The 19,486-nt window shown below is 40.2% G+C and overlaps 1 protein-coding gene across 1 annotated transcript; it reads right to left on the reverse strand.

Moving 5' to 3' along the window:
• Window positions 1-558: 558 nt before the first annotated feature.
• On the reverse strand, window positions 559-19,158 carry myofl (myoferlin like). The gene is made up of 54 exons (XM_069144630.1): window positions 18,970-19,158; window positions 18,473-18,528; window positions 18,249-18,340; window positions 16,052-16,160; window positions 15,741-15,837; window positions 14,892-15,061; window positions 14,450-14,578; window positions 13,954-14,016; window positions 13,775-13,825; window positions 13,651-13,681; window positions 13,442-13,557; window positions 13,174-13,300; window positions 12,989-13,092; window positions 12,833-12,901; window positions 12,690-12,733; window positions 12,525-12,607; window positions 12,378-12,413; window positions 11,976-12,100; window positions 11,752-11,865; window positions 11,486-11,663; window positions 10,918-11,042; window positions 10,579-10,688; window positions 10,239-10,431; window positions 9,972-10,127; window positions 9,678-9,809; window positions 9,395-9,558; window positions 8,385-8,499; window positions 7,873-7,975; window positions 7,635-7,774; window positions 7,372-7,536; window positions 6,999-7,086; window positions 6,712-6,789; window positions 6,407-6,588; window positions 6,112-6,270; window positions 5,931-6,029; window positions 5,555-5,716; window positions 5,286-5,451; window positions 5,131-5,201; window positions 5,028-5,042; window positions 4,842-4,940; window positions 4,494-4,622; window positions 3,901-4,056; window positions 3,654-3,745; window positions 3,386-3,556; window positions 3,012-3,160; window positions 2,667-2,806; window positions 2,444-2,532; window positions 2,269-2,364; window positions 2,029-2,170; window positions 1,808-1,907; window positions 1,472-1,665; window positions 1,277-1,386; window positions 1,042-1,189; window positions 559-845 (listed from the first exon to the last, which is right to left on the reverse strand). Exons 1-54 carry the CDS (start codon window positions 19,055-19,057, stop codon window positions 807-809), a joined length of 6,159 nt encoding a protein of 2,052 aa, XP_069000731.1. The 5' UTR covers window positions 19,058-19,158; the 3' UTR covers window positions 559-806.
• Window positions 19,159-19,486: the final 328 nt, after the last annotated feature.

The raw sequence follows: 19,486 nt of genomic DNA on the forward strand, positions 1-19,486 counted from the left end.
ACTGACGGCAGGGAAGTCGGGACCAATCAAAACATCTTTCTTGGGAAAGTAGGCGGGATCGGGAATTGGTATCCAGGCAACTGGATCAAAAAGCAGTTTACTGTCGTACAATCCTTAAACTGGTTTGGAATAGCAGAAAAAAAAAAAAAAAAACTCAATTGGCTAAACTAAATGTAAATGATCAGGAGGAAAATGTAATCCTTAGAAGTTTATTTTATGTCCTGTGAGTGCATCTTTTTTTTTTCTGGCCTGTCAATCAGTTTTATTTTTATAATCAATTTACAAGTGAAGTGATGCAAGGGATTTTTGTATAAAGTGTATTATGCATTTAAAATGTTTTATTAAAAATTTAAAACTATTTTAGTTAATCCAAATTTTAGCGAGGCACTTAAAATGTTCATCCGACTAAAATGGACAATAAAATGTACTTATTAGAGATAATATTGCTAATTCAATGTAATGTAGGTGGACTGAAGATTGTTTTAAGTTCATTCGTTTTTAGATTGCATACCACACATTATCAAGTAATTCAAACAAAATATGAACAATTTGTACATATTAACATTTATGAAAATCATGATATCCTTTATTTGTAAAAACATGATCATAAGAAAGATTATTTGGATTTGGTTTACAAGAGATACAAGTAATACTGTGAGTGCAAAAATAAAAAAAAATAGACAGCCGAGTATCAGTCTGCTATTTCATCAGCAGAGAAAAGCGTTGCATATTTCTGAGGAATGTCAACAGTGAGCAGGACTGTAGATTGTGCTGCAGGAAGCTGGGCAGCATCTTCATAATGGCTCTCAGGAGAAAGGCTTCACAATCTTCATTGAGATGTAATTCTGTGGTGGAAGCATAGACTTATGAGTTGTGAAATTATACCTGTTATAATAACAAATCACTTACAGAAAGTCAGTGAATGAATATTCAAGCTGTTTTAAACAAAATACCATCAAGGTTTTGATGGATTAAAACAAAATAACGAGAGATTCATATATAATCAAATAAAGAAATTATTAGCAAACTGAGTGATCTTACAGGTAGGGAGTAGAACAGGATCCCAAGGAACAAGAGAACCAGCAGAAGAAGAACCCCTCCAATGAAAATCCACTTGAATCTGCGCCACACTATGAACTTCATGGTCTTGCAAGGGTTCGTAAACCAGAAGAATGATGTGTCAGGGCGGCTGTTGAATGAAGACAAAACAATCTTTACATTATGTAAATTTATGTAAAACAATTCATAGTTTTATTTTAGAGAGCTGTATTATTACTTGGGTGGGTTCAGTTTTGGATTCATGTTCGGCTCATCCCGGCCTTTCCCAGCCGGCCTCTCATCCATCTCCTTCTCCTCCATTATTTCCAGGGTCATCTCTACTTTTCCCTGTGACATTTTGAAACACAGGTTTAAACAGTGTTAAGGAAAAAAAGACCATTGACTAAGGACTGTGCACAGGAAATGAACATACACCAAGCACATGTTTCCCATCCTGCTCAATTGCACATGGCCACCAGCCTCGCACAGATTTCTGGGAGAAGAGGGAGTTGGGCTGCGTTTTTTTGGAGAAGATTGATCCCGCCATCCCAGGCAGCATCTTCAGGCTGCACTTTTCTGGGGTCTTCGCAGGGGGGACCAGGTTGAGGAAGTCCAGCTCAACTGAACCTGTGACAGAAAAATGGATAAAAAATAATTGTGTCTTTATGCTGCATAGTTACAGTACATACATTATGGTAGTTCTGTCTTTCAAGGATTTTCCTTTGTGTAGTTGTGGCAAAAATTGGGGTAAATGACAATACTGCTTCACCTAAGTAGTCATCCAGAGAGAATTTGTCGTTGTCCCAAATCTGGATGATCAATTTAGGAGGAATCCTAAATTCTGTTTTGTCCAGATTCCAAAAGTGCTCCTGTAAAAAGAGAGAAATTATATTTAGATCATTACCTGCTGTCATATCTTCATAACAAAACAAGTTAGGTTATGAACAGCAATCAGTCTATGCTTTGTTCCTGATCCTTGATTACACTCACTTTCCTCGAGACAACACACAGCTGTTCTGCAGGCAGGTATTCAAACCCGAAGATGAACCTCCAGTTGAAGTTTCCATCTCCATCCAGGGATCTGTAGTGGACGTCAGTCTTCTGCTTATCCTGCTCCATTCCTGGCATCCATCTAAAAACATGATCACATTTTATTCATATTAGATATTTGCAAACATGAATATTAAATTAATTGAAGGGTTAAATTAAAAGACAGGATAAGTAAGTTACCCTTTAACATAGATGTCACTCATGTTTTCTCCAGTGACGCTTGTTTCGTCCAAAGTGACATCAGTTGTGTTCCAGATGATGGCTCGCAAGAAGTACCTGTTTCAAATTTGCCATTATATTTCATCCTTCAGTGCCTTCTGTTGAAATATAATTATTTTTTGAAAGAGTTTCTTACTTCTTGGCTTTGCGTGGAGTGATATCACACGGAGGCCCCAGCAAACCAAGGCTCTTGGGGAAAATGTCGACCCACATTTGAATTCGTCCCTGCATTTGGGGAAAAGGATGATTCTTTTAAACAAAACTATGACACAGCAATATTAAAATATGAATTTCAAAGAGCATTATCTTCATGTAAATGTGCTAAAAAAAAAAAATTGTGTTATTGCTGCTGTTTTAACCTGAGACAGATTTGGTTGGTGGGAGCTGCACAGGATTCTGGACTCCACATGCTCTGGTACCAAGCCCTGGTTTCTAAGAACATGCAGGGCCAGCCTCTCTCTGGTTGGGCCCAAGTGCGGGTGGATCACAGTGTTTGCTTCTGCAAAGGACGTAGCAGATTACAAACATCAGTGGTGAAAGGATATTATGCTACAGATGTTAATATCATAGACAACCAAATCGCCAAACTGAAAACAAATCCAAGAGCAGCAAGGCAGACATGTAATCATTAAACAGTAAGTGAGAAAGTAAACACAAGTAATAATAAAATAATAAGATAATAGGGCATTAGAGAACAGCTGTACCAAAATCTTGCAGGTTGTATTGTTTTCCTAAGAAACACAGTGAGCTCCCATCTCCCTCTATGCGTGGAGGAGGGACGCCCCTCACTTTGGCCACATTCTGGAGGATCTGAGAAGGCTTCAGCTGGTCTCTCCACTGATTGATCCCTGACCTGCAAGAAAAATGCAACCACTGGAGCCTTGTACATCTCATCTGACCATAATCACAGCATACAAGAAAGTAAGAGCCCCACAGGTTTCGGCTTTAAGAAACTAAAAAGCATCAAAATAGAAGTCAGTTAACTTTTTTTAAATATGTGTTAGCACAGTATGTGGGGGTTTTTCTGGTCTTACTTCACATGCAAGAGCACATAATTACACAAAAAGCACATACTTACACACAATATGTCTGTGGCAGGCCACAACAGGACCTGAAGCGGGACAGTAGTCTGTTCTCCAAATCAATGACTGTCTCACCCACTTTTTCATCACTGCTCAGTAAGTCATAGTCATATACAGCAATCTTCAGATCTTTGTCTTGAGGCAGGAAGCAGGACATCTCAAACATCCTGGACATGAATGGAGGCGAGCATATACAGTATTTGTTGCTGCTTTATGTTTCTGGAGATCTAAATGTTTTGGATAAATGAAAAATCACCATCTCACCTTCCAAACTCTGGATTGAGGGTGTTTGGTTTGTAGTTATCTCGGTCATCCAGTATTTTTCTCCCCACTGTAATTTTTATGTATGGGTCACACTGAAATGACAACGCAGAAAAAAATATGTTGAAAGGAACTCAGCATCTTCTTCACTTGGTATAATGACAAGTTCGGAGGTGAAATCGGGATAAAAGTTTGTTGTTATCACCAAACCAGTGTGACTGCTTAGTTCATTGGGTCATATAAAACTCACCATGCCATTTGTATCCTTCGGCTGCAAGTCAATACAGCGCACCACATATATTCTGATCAGGCACTCCTGTGGTCCACTCTCAGGAAGTTCTCTGAATTGCCGAGGTGGAGTTGGCACCCCGGGGTCATCGGGAAGTGGGTAAATCTTGAATGAGCCCTGTACACCACCAAAGACAGGATAGCCAATAGTTATTAGTATTATATAATGCATCTTCATTCACACACCATGATAAAAGTAAATTATGGAAGCGGAAAATGATCAAATTAAATCTCTTCAGTTTTCATTTTGTTTGAAGAAAAAAATACCACAATCCAACTGTCCAACAAATGAAAAAGCACTACACCATTTCATTCAAAATAAAGATTTCAATACGCTGATTTTTTTCCACTACAGAACCTAATAAATATCCATTTACAAGTACAACTTCATTATCCAAGTAAAGCTGCCTAATTAGTTCATGAAATGTAACGGAAGTTGTTAAATTATCCACCAGAGGGCAGACAAAAGCTGTAAAACTCCAAAATCAACTGTTGCTTTTACAACAGTTCAGGGTTAATTGGGATGCTGCATGACTGATATGCACCCTGCTTTACCTTGAACTCTCCCACCACTGAGGGGTCGTCTTCCTCGTCTTCAGTCTTTCCTCGCTGAAGTTTGAAGGTGCTGCAGAAGTCGGTCATTCCCTGGAACTGCTCAACCTCTTCTAACTCGGATGTATACACCTAAAAACCATAAAACACATGAAAGGCTCGGTCCTCTGTACACAGTAGACAGTAAGGCAATAACAAAAATAGAATGCACATTTGATCATGTTTACCACCTAGCTATAACACTTCCCAGACAGAACTAACTCCTGAATTTTCCTAAACATGTTTGACTGCTCATAGACACAAATTAAACCAGTTCTTGTTTTTCTTTCAGTGGGCAAAACGTGTTTTCACCTGTAATGTGTCGTATCCCTTTTTTAGGTAAGGCCCACACTTGTCCTGCTCTCCAACAGAGGCAAAGAACTTACTCCACCAGTCTACTGTCTCCTGTTCCTACACAATGGAAGATTATGAAAAACTTTGAAAAAATGTAGAAACAGTATTCATCAGTAGACCATCTGTGAAAAGAAAAAGTCTCACCATCTCTGTTTGAAGCTGCAAAGTGGGAAACAGACAAAGAATGCTTATTAGTAGTAGATGCAGAAATCCTGCCACAATACTTATGCGACTACTTTTTATTTACCTCAGTTTTCACAATGGGCCGTTCCTCAATCTCTATGACAACATCTCCTTGGGCAGCAGTTATCATTGCCACTGCAAAGTTAATGGTGAAAAGTATAACGAAGCTGTAGGTGAGTGTGTATAAATGTGTGAGAGTTCATGCATGTGGGAGGATACCTCTGGCAGACATGCAGACTTCACTGTTAAGACGATACGGGTCACAGCGGAACTCCTCCAGACAGTCAATGGTGCACTGTCCCACTACAGGTTTCCGCCCAAAGGGTCTGTGGTCGACTACCTTCAGCACAATGGGAGGGGTGTACATCTCCTCTTTTGGGAGAAGCTAGGTGAGCAGCCAGAGAACAGACCATGTAAGGAAATACTTCAAAACAACATACATTTACAGCTGTCTGAATATTTTCTCTGGACAGTTTGAGGGTTAGTACCACTTTGAGGAGCAGCACAGATCCGGGGAAGTTGGGATTCTTTTTGTAGTTTTTGATCACAGCGGTTTGAACAATCTCACCACCACATTCCACTATCAAACTGGGGGAGGACACTGTGGCCAACTGGTAGGTCTTCATGTTCCTCAAGCCCCAAGTCAAGACCTGGCATCAAATCAAAACATGAATACACTTTGAAAACACTGGTATAAGCAGATAAAAAGACTAGCATGGTTGTGGGGGATAACGGAAAGGAAGGAAGGTCGTTATGGATGAGAAATGCAACCAGAACAGAAATCCTGGGCTGGGCTGGTCATGTCTGGTCATGTAATATGTGTGGAGGGAATTAATAGACACCGGCAGAGGCTTGATGGTGTACCTCAATCGCAGTGAGCTGCACTACTGGCCTGATTCCCTGAGGAACCATGTAGAGTTTCTCCCCCCGCCGAGGAGGCACCAGAGGCAGATCGTCATTCGCCTGGAGGTCAAGCACAAGATCCTCTATAAAGCTTATAAAGTTAAATTAAAGTATATTTACTCCATTTAAGTGTAATCTTTACCTTGTCCTTCAGCAGGAGCTCAGCAGCTAGCAGTATCTCTCCAGCACTGCGACCCTTCTTGGTGACTGGGTACCATAGCAGCTTAGGACTGACAGCCACGGCAGGCCTCAGCTTCACCACGGGGGGGCACGTGCAGCGACCCATGGGCTCATCTTTACCCTGGTGAATAAGGTACAGCAGCACACAAAGATTTAGCAAAGCCTTACTGTAGATATAGACCCCGAGCTGCTTTCATACAACTATGTGATTATGTGATATGATTAGAAGTTTGTCAGAATAAACACATAAAACACACCACTTGATCACGATCGTACAGCTCCAAGACCACATCCGGAGGGTTGCGGGCGATTGTCTGAGGGTCTCCGTAGATTTCAACGTCCTCAAAGATGAGAGTCTGATCCCATGTGGGGTTAAGAGTGGTCCTGATGACCTCTGTGGTCTTACTCACATGGAGAAATGACACATGGGCGTAGGGATCTGGAGAGGAGCAGGGCATTAATATTATCTACGTTGTCAAAATTGTACATCAGGATTGGATGTCATTAATTTCCCCTGATCAAGCTTGTATTTTGTCTGCTTATAATGAGGCTTTGTTTTTACCTGAGAAGCTGTCTTTGTCCATGGCACAGAGGTTTCTCGCCTGATAAACGTACACTCTCAGATGGTAAATGTAAGACCCTAGAGGGAGATAATTTTTATCTACATGCCAAACTTGATCACTGCTAAAACATGACACCTGATAAGGCATGTGCACTAACTTAGTAGTCACATATTACAAACTCCATGATGACAATGTTATCTCGCATTTAGAAACAGTCAGGAAGCAGTGTTTCAAGAACAAATGAGCCTTCAATCAGCATCAATATTTGTCTGATCCAACTACTTACGGCTAAAGTGGCAGGAAACAGTGGGTGTGTTGGCACCAAATAGTTTGGCTGCATCCGTTTTGCTGGCCTTCTCATCAACATCAACCCCCTGTTAACAAAACACAGGCTGAGGTGCTTAAAAAAAAAAAATAAACATCAAACATTTGAGCCAAATTGGAGAAAATTTGAGGCAAAGAATGTGGAACTAGAATAAACTTCCTGAGTCATTTGCCAACAAATTACAGGAACAGGCACATGCATGAGAATAATAATAGAATATGACTCAGATGGCATAAAGTAACACCTGTTGCTATGACAACTGCCTAGCTTGGGAACATTAAAGAATAAGAAACATATTTAGCAACATTACGTAGAGTTGTTAAGCAACACTCACGAATGCCCCTTCCAGTCTGAAGATGGCGGAGGCCCCGATGCAGTCTGATGGGACCATCTTTCTCCTCCAGCGGCGGCGGCGGAACGTGTCGGCGGAGCGCTCCTTCCTGTGGAACTTCCAGCCAATCAGGGAGGAGTATTCCCAACCTTCCCCTGGTTCTCGTCTCTGTAGACGAGACGAGACGAGGACAAGAAACAAATGACAGACTGTACGCATAACATGTGTCAAATCTACTCTTTTTTTCTCCTCGACCTCTTCCTCACCTCGGCAACAGCCATTTTATCCGATATCTTCCTTCTTGGTCTGATGAGTCTCTTCCTGCGGTGGACGTGGTACATCTTCTCTGCTGCAACCCAGGACTTGGGTTTATTGGCAGGGGGGATGGTGACTCCATATTCCCAACCTAATGTCAAAACACACACCGACATAATTGTGTCTCACAGTATTACATACAAGAATGAAGACTTTGATTACATATTTCAGTTGTAATATTCATGTTACCGCTCTCATCAACAGCTCTATTGCTGTCAAAGCTCCAGTTGTCCTCCCAGGTCCATCCAGGTGGACAGTCCAACTCTCCTGGGCTTTGAGCCTTTTCTCCATTCTAGATAAAACACACACTTTGTGTGTCATTCATGTCATATTTGTAGCATTAAGTGGTTCCAAAATGCAACACAAAATGATTGGATTTTAACATTGATTACATCATACATAAATATAACTGTTTAAGGCTTTTGTTCAGGCCGAGTACCAATCATAATGTCTTAACCATTAGTAGCAGTTCTAATAAAAACTTCCCATTAAACCAGAAAGACAGTTGGTCACATCTTTAAAAGGCCATGTGCTCATTGCCATCACAAACCCACCAATCTACGGTGGATAACAGCCCAAAAGAAACTGATAACATTGGAACTAAAGTATGAATAAACAAGCTTTTTCATGTTATCTTCACCTTGTGGCCTAAAGGTTGAATGTGTGTGTGTGTGTGTGTGTGTCACAGCAGTATATCGTACCACGTCTGTGTAGGGCTCTGCAGCGGGCTTCCACTCCCCACCTGGAAAACGTGTTTCATTCTGAAAAACTTCCTCTGTGAACTCTGTGTGGCCGGCATCTGCCTCTGTCAACAAACTGTAGAAAACACCACCAAAGCACACGATGAGTGGCTTTGTGACTCAGACAAAAGCTATGTAGGACCACAATAAACAGTTCAGGAAGACAGGCTTGAAAAACCTCAGATTATTTACATGAACCTTCGTGGGAGAATGGAAGCTCTTCAGAATTAGGAGGCGCACAGAGAGGGAGACCTCCTTAAACCAAAACACTGGCTGATGCCTAAATTCCTTTTCATTTCCTCTGATTGTGTTCATGATAGGGTTCTGTGCTGTGGCTGGTACCATCAGTCAATTCCAATTGCATAAGGGATAATACCTGACAAGTTGTACCAACAACAACAACAAAAGCAGGGTACAGAGAACCATGTAAATGTGTAAAATCAGGTGCAAACTCCACACCATCTGCAAAAAAATATCAAAGCAGATTTACGAACAACGTGCAGTGAGGATTGCGTCTTTCAAATGTGCAATTTAACACACGTCCATTTTGCGTGTTTGCCATATGTAATATTGGGCGTTTCGGCTTGAAGGTGCAAAATACTGGGAGGGAACATGTTTAGTACCCGCGACCCTCATTTAAATACGGCAATTTGCACCCGATTTCAATGATGCAATTACTCTTAGTAAATCACCTGCAAAAGGGTGCAAAGAAATTTGCTAACTTTTTGGAAGGAACACGCAATTTAGTACCCTTTATTTGAGATCTTAGTAAATCAGGCCCTTGGTGTTTTATCCTCCTTGTCACTCATTGCATTAATCGAGCATACCGCTTGAACAGTGTTATCCCTCACTTAAAAAAAAGAAGCTGACATATAAGCAGGATTCTGAAGAATGTGCTTACAGGAAGGTTGGACTTGAAACTCCAAGCCAAGAATCACAAAGAGTGATAAAAGGGAGTTTCTTCAACTTACCATCGCTCAGGGTCAACAAACCAGTCTCCCTCCCACTCCCATCCTCGTGGTGGCAGAAAGCGCTCTTGTTTGAGTTTCACCTTTCCAGTCACATCTGAGAACTTATAGCGGCCAACCAGGCCGGTGGTTCCCCACTTCCCAAACACCTGAGCCTGGTTCTCATACTGCAGAGAGAGCAGGTGTGTTTAGGAGCAATATTTTATACAAAACAAATGTAAAGTCAGTGATTAGAAATGTGCATGCATATATTTATAATATCTAATGTGTAGTGTAGGTACTGTACCATTTCAGCATACACACTGAAGTTCCCCTCTGCGAAGCTGTTGAACTTCTTCTCATGGGCAGAGAGGCCAAGCCACATGTTGGCCCGCAGCTGCACGGGGAGCTTCACACCTTTGTCTCTGTCCATGGGGTACTGATGAAGCACAAATTATGGCCGTGAGAACTCCTTGCAAAATTTAACAACAAAATAAATGACTAACATTAATTCGTACGACCTGCAGACTGATTGCAAACTTCTAAAGAAGCATCTCTTACATTAGAGTGAATGTGTTTTTGTATGTTGACTGGTTTTTACCTGCATGAAAATGGTCTGGGTCTTTCCGCAGTGTTTGCCGTGGGCTTGTTCGCTGAAGTTAGAGTACAGGATCTGGTTGGCTGGAACTCGGGCATAAGCCACACGCTTCTCTCCTCTCAGCATCCATATGATGACATCTGGCATGCTGTTCTGAGGCTGATGGAGACATTTCAGTTACATAATAAACTTTCAACCATATCTCTTTCAGCTACATAATATTGATAGAACCCGAGGCATTCAAGGATGTAAAACGTTTTTTTCCCTGACCTCCTCTGCCAGCTGCTTGATTCGTTCCAACCAGTCTTCAATGTCACCAACAGTGGCCTTGACATCTGCATCCTCTTCTTTCATGCGACTGGCCATCTGTGTGATACTGTCCACAGCAGCGTCACGTAGATTTTTTATTTGGAGATCCAGCACTGTAATGTTGGGCTGACCCTCCAGTACAGGAAGCTGGAGACTGTCAAAACAGAGACCAGCATGAAACAACCAAATTCAACCTAAAAAGCCAACTGTGGCAAAAAGAATTCGTTACCGAAAGATAAACTCTCACATTACTTCATGTAGCTCACAAGTCTAGTGTAGGATCTGTCTGGTCCTGTCTTACCTGTTAAGATCCTCGATCAAGTGATTGATGAGTTTGAGCCAAATCTCTGCCAGATGTGTCTCAGACACCTTGGCTAACATGGCTGTTTTTAAAGAAGTCAGGTGGGACTCCTAAAATAAATTACAATGTCAGGTAAGATAAGATAAACAGAAGGACAGGTGTAGACATGTACAATATTTAAGCACAATATTTGTCCCCGGGGCCGCTGTAGTCCCGCGGAGGGTAGCGCGAGTGGTTGAAGGCCTCCTCCGATTGCTCCATCCCCTCCCCCATGTACTCTTTGCCTCTGAAAGGCGGAGGAACACACTGTGCTAATCTGTCACCATGACCTGTTCTCACCAGTCTCTCAGCAAAGAAGAGGAGAACATTGACAGAGTCCAGGCGGTGGCTGATTTCTTCCCAGTATGAAGTGAGAATCACGACAGGCTTAGTGTCAGCCCAGGGAAGGTAATAGTAGTGATTACCTGTTGAATACACAAGAAATATATCTAATTATTTTAAACACATGTTTTGGCTCTACTTAATTTCTTTGGCTTCATGACCCCTTACTTTTAAAAAAGACTTACAGCACAGGTAATTGCTTAAGCAAGGGAATGTCACCTGATACATTACAGTTTACTACTGAGTATACTAATGTTTTGTCATTGGTTTTCTAAAGAAATTTAAAACACATTTTATACAGTTGGAAAAGTATATAATGCAATTGAAATTCCTTCATACCTCTCACAAAACATGCCATATTACTTAATTTCACTTACACAGCAATTAGTCAAAAGTATTGTGTCATGAAAACATTAAAACTCAAAAACAACTCGAAAGTAATGGTCCTGAAACACATTTAAAAATACCCTAAATTCGAACTTGGAATGAAGCTTTGACTTTGTTTGTTTCTTCGTTGGTTTCGTACCATCAAACACAGCAAAGCTGTACTGGGTAGTGGATGACAGGGGCTTGCAGGTGGAGTCCAGCTTGTTGCCATAGTTACCAATGCTGACCTCAAACTGGATGGGCTCACCCGGCTCTTGAAGCATGCAGGCACTGTGGAAAACAGCGCACAGAGAGAACTTCCTCCTCCGCTGGTATTTCTGCACGCAATCAAAAAGAATGTGGCAGTGTTAGAAGTTGAGGCAGGATTATTGTTGTTTAACTTTTTGCTCTTTACGTAGTGTGTACCTGTGCCACCAGGATGTCATCACTGGAGATGTCATCCACATTCTTATCAACCTTTCCATCCAACTGAGTGGACAGTTCAACAAGGACTCTGCCCCTGTATGCGACTCCTTCACCCTGGAACAGATCCAAATGCAAAAACCTCATGTACACATACTGATAAAGGGGAAATATCATGTGTCATCAAAAACTCTGTACTACTGTACTGTACTGATGGGTAGTCTTACCTTTCCTAAGTTGAGTTCATCATATGGGTCTGGCAGGCCGGTGAATTCTCTTGGGCTGCCGTACAGGTTGACATAGCAGGGTCCAAAAGCTGGGAGGAAACCAACCTCTGATGCTGCAGTGCTCACTGTGACACACACACACACAATTTAAAAACCCACCTGGACAAGTCTTATAAAACAATAGGGGGAGGAGAGATACATAAACAGAAGCAGATGGTTTAACACTCAATACAACCACAGTAATCGGGTAATGAATTCAAAAATCTTTAATGTAGCTGGTAATGAGGTGAACTTTACTGTTTCCTGAGTTTTATGGTCCAGTTTTTAAGCTACAAAGCAACAGTTATCGTTTTTAATGGAAAACACGAATGAAAAATAAGCAGATGACTATTTTGTACATACATTCAGAGACGGCGTTGCAATTTTCAGCCCGTGTGTCTGTTTAAAAAAACAAAAAAACAAAACATACATTACATGTCACATTGCAATGTAAAGAAATAAAACCATTAAGTGACATGAATCATAAAAACATACATATTACACGATTACCTTCAACCTCTCCACCAGAGGAAGACATTTTGCTCAGATTCAGAAACGTTGTTCCGATGGCGTCGTTCTTGGTTAGACGATCCCTGCCGAAAGTAAACTGCAATTTCAAATACTGGTAGTAATATTGTCACCTGTGCATCTGTGTGTGAATGAATCAGCCCTTACCAGTCATACATAGTCAGCTTGATGCGTTCACACATGGATGGGAACTACAGAGGCAGAGATAATTTGTGCTGAAGGTTAAAGTGTTTCTGAAATATGAATCAAGTTCATAAAATATGTAACATGTTAATATGCATCTTTCTTACTTTGACTTGGAGATTGAGGAGTTGATTCCACTCTGGGTTAGCATTTTTCTCGATTATTTTGGTACATAGCTAAAAAGATAAAGGTAGGATTGCAAATTAATTTTACTCAGTAATGACATTTAAAACGGTTTTTCATACAATATAACATATTTGTACCTTCTTCCCAGCAAAGCTGATTTCCAAATATGGATCCACCAAGTTTTTCCGGTCTCCTTCCCCTCCAAAGACTTGCTTGACTGTCTGAAGAAAGGCATCATCCACTGCAACACAAAGTCATTTCTAAATACAAGTTTCAAGAAAGGATTTGACTGCAGTAATTTATTTACTTACGCATCACTTACTTTGTGGCATGTCCTCGGCACGATAGACTTTAAGGTTCAAGGTGGCCCATCGCATTGTGATTCCAGCTGGCACCAATAGATTACTCTCTATGTCGTCCTGGTCCTCATTTAACTTTCTCCTCTCAGTCTGGAGAGGAGAGGAGAGGAGAGGAGAGGAGAGGAGAGGAGAGGAGAGGAGAGGAGAGGAGAGGAGAGGAGAGGATCTTTTTATCACTATTCTTTGACAAGATAAAGATAAAGGAATTTAACGGTAAGAAGTTACTCGTACCGGTTGCTCATCTCCAGCGCCCACAATAATTATGCTGACTTTCAGGTAACCTCTGGCCCCTGAGCTGGAGTCGTCAGGTTCACTCAGGAGAAGCCATTTCCTCAACATGGCATGACCTGGACATGGTATAATATTTAACATGTACAAACATCTCCATACAAAGAGAACTTGAATTTTCCAAAAACTGCAATATAAAGGGAAACACTGACCAGGTTCATCATAGATGTAGCCAACATCCAGCTAGATATGATGGAAAAAAAGTTGAAATATGTCAAACTACTGAGCAATAAATAGAGCAACGTTAAGAATTGAACAGCACTTAAATGGACATACCTTGAACTCTCCCATTAGACTGTCAGCTCTGAGGGAGAAGGAGTCATAAACCTGTGAGAACAAAACCGGAGATGCAAAAAATTACTGGATTTTAAAAGCATACAATGGACAGTCCTTTTATTTTTGTCTAGAAAAAGTAAAAAACATGTTTTTATTATGCAAATGAATAAAATACACACCCGAAGATTGATGCTCTCATCAAACAGCTCTGAGGGGAGCATGCTAACATTGTAGAAAAATATCTGAGGGACAGAAAAGAAACTCCTTGAATAAATTTCCATTTCTGTGATCACTGTATGCACAATATATTAGATGTCAGACGCACTTTGATAAATCTGAACGTGGAAAATTACAGAACTCACAATTTGATTTTTTCTGTAAGCTTTGCCAAAAGCTGAGACGAGGGAAAATGCATTTGAGAGGAGTTAGGCACAAGAGACAGCTGAAAGCACTGTCTTCAATCTCCAAAGAGAAAAACACTCAAGTTGCCTTATCACCGCTGTTAATACAGAGAGAAATACCTCAGGGCGAAGCTTGTGGGGATCATTTGGCAAAGAAAGAAGACAAGGCGGTGTTAATAAGGAAAAAAGACAAGCAAGCAAAAAGGCAAAAGTAAGAGATCATTAATAAAAGTCAACAAAGTGGAATATTTTTGTGTGGTGATGGACTCATTACCTCATCAAAGAACGGATTGTTTCCTCTTCTAATTCTGGTCCTGTGCGTATGTCCACATACGTTCACTTTAACCACGGGTTTGATGTTGTTGCCTGGCAGCTGTCGACCCTCGATAACCCGAACACGAATCTGGACATTGCAAGCAACAACGAGGCAGCTGAACCAACAGTGGCACAATTCATCTGGATTTTTTTTTTTTTTTTTTTTTTTTTTTTTAAAGGTGCCATTGGTGCATTTGGGTTGACAAATACAAACTTATGCAATGATCACAAAACCCTGATAATATTGAAACTGGGGACAATAACAAAGATAATCAAGTGTGTGAAATTGTTTGCCCTGATACAAGACTAAAGGGACATTCACATGTTTGCAGTTGTGTAACATTAGTGATTAATGGTATGATTATCTATTGTGATCATCCAGAAAAAGAGTAAGACAATACCTGGAAGTCTTGATGCTTGTTGGCCAGGGCTCTGTGCCGCTTACGGCTGAGTCGGATTGGCTTGTGGCTCGGTTTCAAAGGCTGGTTTGGTGAAGTGGGACCTCCTGGACTTCCATCCTGACCTCCTCCCTCCATGTCGGTGTCTCCCTCATCTCCCTCCTCACTGCCTCCTGTGGTGCAACCCCACAAAAATCACATAGATACTTGAAATCTATATTCAAAACATGCATGTGTTTTTGTATATTTGTGAACAGAAAGAAAACATCTTCTCACTGAACTTATACCTACACTGTGCTAACCTCCTAACATAATGGCAGAAACTTTTAAGAGAGATAAGAGAATATACATAACTTTGATTGTTTGTTTTCATTGGATAATAATTCCAAACCTAAAGGCAATATCAGTAATATTAAAATACTGCTTTATGAATAGCAACAACAACAAACAGTAAATGTATTGCATTTACAGTATTAGCAGTAATCCCCTTCTATCAAAGTGTGTCATTAAGTTGCCATCAAGTGTTCCATATGAAAAAGTTATGTATGATTTAAGTTTTAAAAAGTTTATAAAAAATAGTATATTAAAATAGTGTGTTGTAAAAATTATATTAAAGGACTATTTTTGTGGGTTTTTAAAAAAAAAAATTATATTATCTTTTATTCCTTTTTGATTTGAAATTCCTACTTGTGTGTTCCTTTGCTTATTAATGTGAGATTCCCTGTGAAAAATAATTCATATAGATTAAAGAAGCAAAAATCATTTTTGGATCAGAGGATTAAGAAATTTCAGACATTATAAGGTAAAGGGCATTTCATCGTCAAATTTCTTGTTATCTGGTCGTCTTCTTACCAGCGTCTACATGGGACATGTCTTCATCAGGCTGATCATTTTGGTTTGGAGCAGTGTTGGGAGGTGGCTCATACCCAATGAGCAAATTTATTGTTGCCTGAAAAAGAATACGTTCTCAATTAGCTTGCATCACCAGATCTACTGTATATGTCTAATACCAAATATTACACTATATATTTCAATTGTTTTGACAAGCATCTGCCTTAGTTGATATTCAATTTCATAAAAAAAAAAAAAAAAAACAATGTCAAAAGTATCATGGAAGTGCATTGAATCTATTTAGGATCCTGTTATTAACTAAATGTATTCACCCCAATAGACTGTTGTTTCTCATTGATCAGCGGCACATTCTTGGATGGGATGGACTTCACATGACCACTGGCCAAGTCTCTCAGTGAGATTTTTGCAGAGCCAATAAACCTGAAAAGCAATCACATAAATGTCTGTTTGGTCAAACTCATGAGTCAAAAATCACTGTGGGGTCTTTGCAGGTAAAGACAAAACAATCACCTTTTTATTAGAGAGGCAGCTTGGATAAAATAGATCAAGGAAACAAAAGAGAGAATGCTTTGGTTCCACAAGACTGTAGTTGCTTGTAGCTTTGGATAGTTGACAGTTTACACTTCCCATTTTACTTCTTCACATATTATGAAAAGCCAAGCAGCAACGCCTACATTGTTACTTCATTTATAATAAACAGAAGTCATGGAACAATGATTAATAATCACAACCAATTGCAACACATTGGGCAATTTCCTAAATCATATCACCTCAAATAACTCCGTCACAAATAGAACGCAATGATTATTCACAAGTGGATGATGGAAGGTCAAATACCCTCTCATGAAAAAAAATCCACTTTGCATGAATAACTATGGCAAAAGAACAGCAGCAGCATTTTCCAAGACAATAAATGGTATGCTTTCCTTTGTGATCATAAACAATATACTTTTCTCCATGACAATGACTGGCTGGTTATATGAGGAAGAAAAAGTAGTTGAGGAAACACTGGAAAGATTGAAACAATTAACCACAGGCATGAGCTGCCTGTTTTGTGGCCAGTTTAAGGGTGGACAAATATAGAGCTAGAGAGGTGGAAGAATAGGCCGTCTTAAGTAAGCAACATAACGGCAGGCACAATTCATGGTTACGCTCAGACTCTCTTTTTCTTCTCTCTTGCTCTCAACAAATGCACGATTACTTTGGATTCCACAAAAACTGTTGAAAAACAGTGTCATCTAATGGAGGAAATACAGTATGGTAATTTACAGTTCTTGTCATCGCAGAGGCAGCAATAAAGAATGGTTCATACCGATAATGTCAATTGCGTAACTGGATGCTTTTAACTCCTGGCTCGAGTGTTTGTAGCTGTTCCATTGAAGAATATTTATTTCACTTTCAGAGCACAGTGAAAGAAACACATGACGTCTTTCGGAGCCGAAAGATATATTTTCTACTTCTAATGTATAACTTTTAAAAGAAGGTTAATGGAAGAGCTCTCCGAGACACATTCCTCTTTCTTGATTTTCCTGGATTGTAAATCTGCCTGTATTTCTAAAAACATGTCCAGAGTCATCACAGCTACACCAATGACAAGCCAGTGCAGGTTCTCTCTTATTCACCCCTCTGCAGGCTGTGATCATGGAAAAATAGGCAGACACCCTCACCCCCACCCCTTGTGCCTGCCCCTGAATAATTTATATTGTACACAATCAGTCACTGGAGTGACTCAGTGGAAATGTTATTCCTTGGTCTGCATTCTTGCCTGCACTTTAGAAAGACATAAGAACTCACAATGTTATGCATGTTGGTGCCCTAACAAACAGCTAAAAAAAAACAAAAAAAAAAACGACACCATTAAGCAGAGTAATACGTAACATATATGATGGTCTGAGTCTGAGGTAAAGAAGGTGATACCGAAGTTAGTTTTTCCTTTTAAGGAAACATTCCTCGTAGGAGTTGGGGGGCTGTTGTGAGGAAGACCAAGCACCTTCTTTACTTGCACAGCAAGCTTTAACACGATGGCTGCGAGTACAGCAGTTACACACCTCAGAAACGTTACAACATGCTACTCTGCTCCTTAGGAAAATATTGTAATCATTGTTTTCAACTACCCTGGTGACTGTTATAATACTGGTCAAAAAACTGCTATGAAACCAGCACCGTCACAAAATATAATCACACGTCTACCTTCTCAAACGTTAGAGCTTTAAGGAAAGATGAGGTTTTCCCTTTCAGTCATTGCCTGCACTCCCTGGCATGAGGAGAGGTTTCTGTAATGACCACCCACAGTCACAGGGAAGTTGTTGACTCAGAGGTTTCTCTCCACAAAAGCAGAACGATGTTTAAGTGACCATTAATTTGGCATACTGGGACAGGCTCAGGGGTCATGACAACTTAGGACAGCATGGTTTATGTAAAAGGACACTTTTGTTGCTAAGTAACAAAATTACAATATGACACATGCAAATGTGACCGTTTTCAGCCTAATGCTCTCGACACACTTACTTGTCTTTCCCGATTGTTTCATAGTCTTTTACAACCACATCGATGAATGAAGATGCATCTAAAGAAGAGCCTTTCAAATCAAATTCAAGCACCTGTAATTACAAAGAAGGACCATCTATCACCAGCAAAGTAATTTAACTCTTAAGTGGGTAATTATTTCACAATAAACAAGTCAACATACTGTAGAAACCACATATTACAGTTAACTTTAATTCCCCACTTACTTGGTTCCAGACCGGATTCAAGTCATTGTCAACTGCTTTGGTTTTCTTCTTTTCACCTGTAAGTAAAATAAAGGAAAATTACAATTGCAAAAACAAGCTTCTCCAAACCAAAAATAAACTACTACATCAATAATTGTGCAAACTTCTTCAAAGAATGATGCATTATGAGGTTTTTATTATAATAAATATATAAAGAACAAGCCCTGTGGCCAAAAATTGCTGGTCTGTAGGGATAGTGGGTTATTCTGACCTTATAAGGAAGTAAATCTTTGTTTGGCATATGAACCACTGCCAAAATATTCAACCTAACTGCTAGTGAGGGGGTTCGATAAACTGCAAAATGATTACCAAAACCAAAGAATGGCCAAAGATGACAATTTAATAGAAAGTGAAACACGTTGTGCATGATCAATCAAATGGAGAAAAGCTTTAACAGAGTATGGCCGCAGTTTTCCTGAGTGAAAAAAAAAAAGTCAAATCTTAAAAAGATTTCTCACCTCTGAAGATAACCGCAGCAATTGGATCTGGGTTTCCAAGTTTCTTTTTGGGGATCCCCCCAGCGGACTCAACAATGACCCGCAGCATGTTAGTAAAGTCCAAATTTATTGAGAGAATCGGTTCATGTTCCGTGGAGAGACGCACTCACAAAGGGAACTGAAACGCACAGATGTGTGAGAAAGAGAGGAGGGGATACCGGAGGACAGACACATGAGCCGCACCAGCCTGAGATGATATGAGGCAAGAAACGGATTAAAGGGACAAAGGAAAACCTCCCGAGCTCGTTACATTATGAAATAGGCTACTTCATACGTATGACTCAATTTTGCTTGACATCACTATGCTTTAAGGCTGATTAATTTACCATACAGGGAAGAGCAACTCCGCTCTTCTTCTGCTGTGCTGCAGCGCCCCCCAGTGGTGCTTTCAATAATGGCCCCTTTCTGCACTACTCGTTATCCAAAACAAATTATATTCATCAAGATATTTTTTTTTTTCCTTGTGTAACTTTTCCGA

The sequence above is a fragment of the Embiotoca jacksoni genome, unplaced genomic scaffold (assembly GCF_022577435.1).
Source record: "Embiotoca jacksoni isolate LCO1_2020_lvr unplaced genomic scaffold, fEmbJac1.0.p SCAF_12, whole genome shotgun sequence".
In the NCBI taxonomy this organism is placed as follows: domain Eukaryota; kingdom Metazoa; phylum Chordata; class Actinopteri; family Embiotocidae; genus Embiotoca; species Embiotoca jacksoni.

Excerpts from the sequence above, each read along its gene's own strand:
- myofl (XM_069144630.1), bottom strand. The coding sequence starts at position 19,057 with ATGCTGCGGGTCATTGTTGAGTCCGCTGGGGGGATCCCCAAAAAGAAA. Across the intron at positions 14,017-14,449 it reads ACAATCCGTTCTTTGATGAG|ATATTTTTCTACAATGTTAG; the intron begins GTAATGAGTCCA and ends TCTGTCCCTCAG. Across the intron at positions 9,559-9,677 it reads TCAGTGTGTATGCTGAAATG|TATGAGAACCAGGCTCAGGT; the intron begins GTACAGTACCTA and ends CTCTCTCTGCAG.